Below are 7,623 nucleotides of genomic sequence, written 5' to 3'. Positions count from 1 at the left end.
CCTCTCTCCCCCCCCCGACACCCCCTCTCTCCCCACCCCCCCGACACCCCCTCTCTCCCCCCCCCGACACCCCCTCTCTCCCCCCCCCGACACCCCCTCTCTCCCCCCCCCGACACCCCCTCTCTCCCCCCCCGACACCCCCTCTCTCCCCCCCCCCCGACACCCCCTCTCTCCCCCCCCCCCCCCCGACACCCCCTCTCCCGCACTCCTGACCCTTCCCTCCAGTTGCCTCTCGACCCGAAATAATCTAGGGTAAGAAGACCCAAAGGTGACGATGCATGAAGTTTAAATTTTATTTCCGGCCCATGAACATAAGAGCTTGGACACCCCTGCTTTAGAGAGTCTGTTAAAATATCACCATGTGGCTCCTTACTAAGATGGAGCCTCTTGCCTTGAATACTGCACTTTAGTTCAGGAAAACAATATAAAGCTTCACCAATCTTCAATTCAGAAAGCTGACTGCATTGGTAAATTGTAGGGAAGAGATTTTCAAAGAAACAAGCTGATATAGCTGTCATGTAGATTCCAAAACAAAAGAAAGAATTTTTATTTATATCGCACTTTTCACAGCCGTAGGAAGTTACAAAGTGCTTCATAGCCAATGAATTACTTTCTGAATTGCAGCCAACATCATCATGTAGGAAAATGCAGCAGCCTAATTTGCTCACAGCAGGGTTCCACAAACAGCAATGAGATGAATAGCCATATCTCGCCATTTAATTAGATCATGGCTGATATGCACTTCAACTCCATTTATCCAGCTTTGATCCATGTCCCTTAATACCTTTACCTAATAAAAATCTATCTCTCAGTTTTGAAATTTTCAATTGACCCCCAGCTGCAACAGGTTTTTGAGGGTGAGAGTTTCAGATTTCCACCACCCTTTGTGTGAAGAAGTGCTTCCTGACATCACCCTTTAATAAATAGCAAATGAAGAATGATCAAAGGCTACATTGAGAACTGCATACAGTTCAAGTTACTGCAACAGGAAGGGTCATCCAGACATCAGAGGCAACGGAGAGGGGAGCAACACAATTCACAATTCAAATCGCTTTATTGGCATGATAAGTTACATCTTATGTTGCCAAAGCATCAAAATACATTTATGGTTGAGCACATAAACGCAGTTCTATTCATACAGTGTATAAACAGGTATATCCCTGAGTGTATAAATATACATTTGCATTGTTTATATATGGGGCGGGGAAGCGCCTTAAAGAGGTGTCGGATATAATGGAGTACAGAAAATGAATTCAGAAAATGCTTTGATGTGCTAGGGCAGCAGGATAAGAAGGCACATGAGCTGTGATCCTACATTACAATAGTGACTACACTTCAAAAGTACTTATACAAAAGCAAAATACTGCAGATGCTGGAAATCTGAAATAAAAAGGTGACCTGCTGAGTATTTCCAACATCTTCTGTTTTTACTTCAAAAGTACTTAATTGGCTGTGTACGCGTTGGGACGTCCTGAGGTCATGAAAAATGACAGAAATGCAAGTTCCTTACTGTCTGTCTATATTTCTTTCCTGAAGTCTTTCCTGTATTTCTTTCTTTCTTGAAGGACTTCTTTATCCATAGGGTGACGGAAGAGGTTGGCATGAGTTGTCAGGAAAGATAAACTCAATGTGATCTTGGCAATTAATGTTTTCAATTAAAAAGTGTACTTTCACTTTATAAATAAATACAATTCTGCAGAGAAATACCGATGTCAGGGTTCGAGCTTGTCAGCTGTTCTGTTGCTGTTTCGGGGTTCTGTTGCTCTGTTGCTGTTTCGGGGTTCTGTTGCTGTTTCGGGGTTCTGCTGCTGTTTTGGGGTTCTGTTGCTGTTTCAGGGTTCTGTTGCTGTTTCGGGGTGCTGTTTTGGGGTTCTGTTGCTGTTTCAGGGTGTTTCGGGGTTCTGTTGCTGTTTCAGTGTTCTGTTTTGGGGTTCTGTTGCTGTTTCGGGGTGCTGTTTTGGGGTTCTGTTGCTGTTTCAGGGTGCTGTTTCGGGGTTCTGTTGCTGTTTCAGGGTTCTGTTTCGGGGTTCTGTTGCTGTTTCGGGGTTCTGTTGCTGGTGATGTGCGAATGATTTACAGCCGCTGTGACCCATTGGAAATAAACCACTCATGGAATGACTGACGACATGTGGTATGAAGCTTTCAGAAAAGTGAAGTGCCATGACAAAGGCCTGCAGCCTGAATGGTATTATTTAGGTATTGTCGATTGCAGCTGTATTACTTTAAATAGTCAGATTTGCTGGGGATGCTTTTCAACTCATAGGCAATTGACTGAAGTGGCAATTTTTTTTTTTTTTAAAGTGTCAGCATTTACCTTGCCTATTTTTAAATTTGTAGGTGACACAGTTAGCATTGGCGATGTTCAATTTAAGCTGAAACAGCCTAAAAATCCTGAACTGGTCCCCTTGAAACACAGTAAGTAACACTTTTTTTTCTCCTTTCAATTATTATCAGTATTTTTCAGCTTATTAAGCTAATGAATAACTCGAAGTATGGGAGGCTTTAAGAAGAATTGGTTTCAGTTCAAAATAACTTAATAATTGTTAAACCATTTTGCTCCTTGGATTGTGAATAATGACTTTTAAAAAGAATAATTTTTCATATGTGGGCATCACTTGGAAGGTTTGCATTTATTGCCCATCCTTAGTTGCCCTTGAGAAGGTGGTGGTGAGCCACCTTCTTGAACTGCTGCAGTCCATGTGGAGCGGTAGATCCCACAATGCTGTAGGGTAGGGAGTTCCAGGATGTTGACCCAGCGACGATGAAGGAATGGCGATAATATGTTCAAGTCGGGATGGTGTGTGACTTGGAGGGGAACTTAGGTGATGGTGTTCCCATGCACCTGCTGCCCTTGTCCTTCTAATGTAAGAAGTCACACAACACCAGGTTATAGTCCCAACAGCTTTATTTGAAATCACAAGCTTTCGGAGCGCTGCTCCTTCAGGTGAAGTGGAGAAATGCATAGAGACACAGCTTATATAGTCAGAGAATCATGTCAGATGTTTACAGGTAACCTTTCCAACTGCCATTTATCCTTCTAGGTGGTGGGAATCTGTGAGCATGACGATGTCAGGCTATTGCTTGACTAGTCTGTGGTACATCTCTCTCAACTTCGGCACCAGTCCTCAGATGTTAGTGAGAGGGACTTTGCTTCACAACCCTGGACGTGGGCTGCCTTATCCTGCTGCCCTAGCATATCAAAGCAGTTTCTGTACTCCATTATGTCTTATATATAATTCTTTAAAGCTCCCCACCCCCGACGATTCATTGTGGCTTAAGAGCCCTCACTTATCAAGTTGGTCTTCACAGCTCTTCTCTCTGAGGTTCAGCCTTGTTGCTCTCCTCTGCGCTGCCTCTGGTGTTTGGATGGCCCCTCATGTTGGGGTAACGTGAACTGTACGCCGTGCACAGTGTACGTACAGTTCTCAGCCTCGTGCACAATGTGGCCTTTGATCACAAGCCTCAATCTAAGATGATAATCCACTGAATTAATCTCTATACTGCCTCCCCGTTCGCAAAATAAATGCTGGGTGTGCCTTTGTTATGACCTGATTCGATGCTTTGATTGCATCCGAGTGGTCCATCCGCTTTGATTCTTGTTTTTCTTTCTCACGGTTTGCTACAACTGAGTGGCTTGCTAGGCCACCTCGGAGGTCAGTTAAGAGTCAAGCACATTGGCATGCGACTGGAGTCACATATAGGTCAGACCGGGTAAGGATGGCAGGTTTCCCTCCCTCAAGGACATGAATTAAACCAGCTGGGTTTTTATGACAATCCGATGGCTTCATGGTCATTTTTACTGATACTAGCTCTTTATTTCCAGATTTTAAAAAATCTGAATTCAAATTCTTAAATAGCCCATGGTGGTTTTTGAATTCTAGGTCTCCGGATTACCAGTTGCATAACCACTAGGCTAGCGTACTTGTACTGGTCCATAGAAAATGTACCACTGTGAGACATAGAAACATAGAAGATAGGAGCAGGAGTAGGCCATTCGGCCCCTCGAGCCTACTCCGCCATTCAACGAGATCATGGCTGATCATCCAAATTCAGTACCCTGTTCCTGCCTTCTCGCCATATCCCTTGATCCCTTTAGCCTTAAGCAATATATCCAACTCCTTGAATATATTTAATGAACTGGCCTCCACTGCCCTCTGTGGTAGAGAATTCCACAGGTTCACCACTCTCTGGGTGAAGAAATTCCTCCTCATCTCAGTCCTAAATGGCTTACCCCTTATCCTTAGGCTGTGACCCCTGGTTCTGGACCCCCCCGGCCATCGGGAACATCCTTCCTGCATCTAATCTGTCTAGTCCTGACAGAATTTTATAAGTTTCAATGAGATCCCCTCTCATTCTTCTAAACTCCAGCGAGTACAAGCCCAATCGACCCAATCTCTCCTCGTACGTCATTCCTGCCATCCCAGGTATCAGCCTGGTGAATCTTCGCTGCACCCCCTCCATGGCAAGAACACCCTTCCTCAGATAGGGCAACCAAAACTGCACACAATACTCAAGATGTGGTCTCACCAAGGCCTTGTACAACTGTAGCAAGACATCCTTGTTCCTGTACTCGAATCCTCTCGCTACGAAGGCCAACATACCATTTGCCTTCTTAACCACCTGCTGCACCTGCATGCTTACCTTCAGCGACTGGTGCACAAGGACACCCAGGTCTCGTTGCACTTCCCCTTCTCCCAATCTATTGCCATTCAGACAATAATCTGCCTTCCTGTTTTTACCACCAAAGTGGATAACCTCGCATTTATCCACATTATACTGCATCTGCCATGCATCTGCCCAATCACCCAACCTATCTAAATCATACTGGAGTTTCTGGGCATCCTCCTCACAGCACACTCTCCCACCCAGCTTTGTGTCCTCTGCAAATTTTGAGATACGTATTATATCCAATTCCCTCGTCTAGATCATTAATATATATTGTGAATAGCTGGAGTCCTAGGACCGATCCCTGCGGTACCCCACTAGTCACTGCCTGCCACTTGGAGAACGACCCGTTAATTCCGACTCTTTGCTTTCTGTCTGCCAACCAGTTCTCTATCCAAGTCAATACCTTGCCTCCAATCCCATGTGCCTTAACTTTGCACGCTAGTCTCTTATGTGGGACCTTATCGAAAGCTTTCTGAAAGTCCAAATACACCACATCCACTGGTTCTCCCTTATCTATTTTACCAGTTACATCCTCAAAAAATTCCAGTAGATTAGTTAAGCACGATTTACCTTTCGTAAATCCATGTTGACTTTGTCCGATCCTGTCACTGTTCTCCAAGTGTTCTGCTATTACATCCTTTATAATGGACTCTAGCATTTTCCCCACTACCGATGTCAGGCTCACTGGTATATAATTCCCCGTTTTTTCTCTGCCACCTTTTTTGAATAGTGGGGTAACATTAGCTACCCTCCAATCCATGGGTACTGTTCCAGAGTCTAGCGAATTCTGGAAGATGACTAGTAATGCATCTACTATCTCTAGGGCCACTTCCTTAAGTACCCTAGGATGTAGATTATCAGGCCCTGGGGATTTATCGGCCTTTAATCCCATCAATTTCCCCAACACCATTTCCCTACAAATACTGATTTCTTTCAGTTCCTCCCTCTCATTATACCCTATGTTCCCCGACATCTCTGGGAGGTTATTTGTGTCCTCCTTTGTGAAGACAGAACCAAAATATGTATTTAATTGGTCCGCCATTTCTTTGTTCCCCATTATAAATTCCCCTGATTCTGACTGCAAGGGACCTACGCTTGACTTCACCAATCTTTTTCTCTTCACATATCTATAAAAGCTTTTACAGTCAGTTTTTATGTTCCCTGCAAGCTTACTCTCACTCTATTTTCCCCCCTCTTAATCAATCCCATTGTCCTCCTTTGCTGAATCTTAAACTGCTCCCAATCCTCAGGTTTGTTGCTTTTTTTGTGAAGCGAAAGGCAAATCCTGGAATAGACTGTTCCCCACTGTAGCCCTGTTCATTCAAATTTGTATTACAGAAAATGTTAAGCTTCACATCTTTTAGCTGTCTTAGGGTAAAGGCTGCTGTGTAAAAAGGAGTGCATTATTTTGTAACCTATTGCCTGATAGCTATCTCGGGAGTTTGGCTAACTGAGAAGAGGACTGTAAGGGACATAAGGAGGACGTAGATTGGGGAGGTATATGTCAATTGATATTTAATGTCTAGAAATATGAGGTGATAATTTTTGGGAGGAAGAATCATGAAGAACTTATACAGTCAATTGTAAAACTTTCAAAGGAGTGGAGGAGCACGAAGGGGTTTAGGAACCCAAATCTTTAAAAATGGAAAGACAAGTTGATAAAGCTGTTTACAATGAAAGTATCTGGGATTCTGGCTTTCATTGAGTCCAAGAGCAAAGAGATCATGACAAACCACTACAAATCATTGTTTAGGCATCAGTTAGAATATTGTGTCCCATTTTGGATGGCCTACTATAGGAAGGATGTTAAGGCCATGGAGAAAGTGCAGAAGAGATGATATGAGCAATGAAAGGCTTTATCATCACTGCGGTCTACATCCCACCACACGCTAATGCCAAACTAGCACTGAAGGACCTCTACAGGGCCATCAGCGAACAACAAACTGCGCACCCAGACGGAGCTTTTATCGTCGCGGGGGACTTCAATCACATAAACCTTAAAACTGTACTACCGAAATTCCACCAGAATGTTTCCTGCCCCACAAGAGGGGAGAACACACTGGATCAAGTCTACACGAGCATTGTAGACGCTTATAAGGCCATTCCCTGCCCCCACCTTGGGAAGTCTGACCACCTCTCCCTGTTTCTAGCCCCGGCATACAAACCGCTCATCAAAAGAGGGAGAACATCAGTGAGAGCAGTGAAAGTATGGCCAGAGGGGCTTCAGGATTGCTTCGAACGCACTGATTGGGGCATGTTTGCCCATAATGACATCGAGGAATACGCATCCACAGTGCTATTCTACATTAACAGCTGCGTCGAGGTCGTCACGACCCATAAAAATATCAGGACATACCCCAACCAGAAACCCTGGATGAACGGAGAGGTCCGCTCACTGTTGAAAGCACGCGACACAGCATTTAAATCTGGCGACGCGGCGGCTTACAGTGCAGCTAGGACCAACCTAAAAAAGGGTATCAGGACTGCCAAAAGGAAACAGACACTGCGGATAGAGGATCATTTCCACAACAACTCGGACCCCCGGCGCATGTGGCAAGGCACCCAGTCCATCACTGACTACAAGGGCAAAAACACCAGCCCCCCGGTTAGCGATGCCTCCCTTCCGGAGGAGCTTAACAACTTCTACGCTCGCTTCGACAGGGACAACAGGGAGCCGGCTACCAAAGCCTTGCCACCCCCGGAAGACCAGGTGCTCACTCTGCCGACCTCCGACGTAAGGGGTGTTCTACGCGGAGTGAACACACGAAAGGCTGCTGGACCGGATAGCATCCCTGGACGGGTACTCAAGGAATGTGCTGATCAGCTGGCTGATGTCTTCACCGCCATCTTCAATCTGTCATTGGCCCAGGCAGTAGTCCCTACATGCTTCAAGACCGCTACCATTATTCCTGTGCCAAAGCAAACGGCTGTGACGTGCCTGAACGACTATCGACC

At 45.2% G+C, this 7,623-nt stretch overlaps 1 protein-coding gene across 1 annotated transcript in view; it reads left to right on the top strand.

Moving 5' to 3' along the window:
- vwa8 (von Willebrand factor A domain containing 8) overlaps positions 1 to 7,623 on the top strand; it is a 458,807-nt gene that overhangs the window by 6,884 nt on the left and 444,300 nt on the right. Inside the window, exon 2 of the mRNA XM_086006090.1 lies at positions 2,338 to 2,415. Within this exon, the coding sequence (XP_085862216.1) occupies positions 2,338 to 2,415 (78 nt within the window). The remainder of the gene's footprint in view (positions 1 to 2,337; positions 2,416 to 7,623) is intronic.

Source organism: Somniosus microcephalus, chromosome 14 (assembly GCF_052327205.1).
Source record: "Somniosus microcephalus isolate GS21.2 chromosome 14, FLI_Smic_1.0, whole genome shotgun sequence".
Classification (NCBI taxonomy): domain Eukaryota; kingdom Metazoa; phylum Chordata; class Chondrichthyes; order Squaliformes; family Somniosidae; genus Somniosus; species Somniosus microcephalus.
The sequence above is the reverse complement of the archived record's forward strand: the minus strand, read 5'-3'. Positions and strand labels throughout refer to the sequence as shown.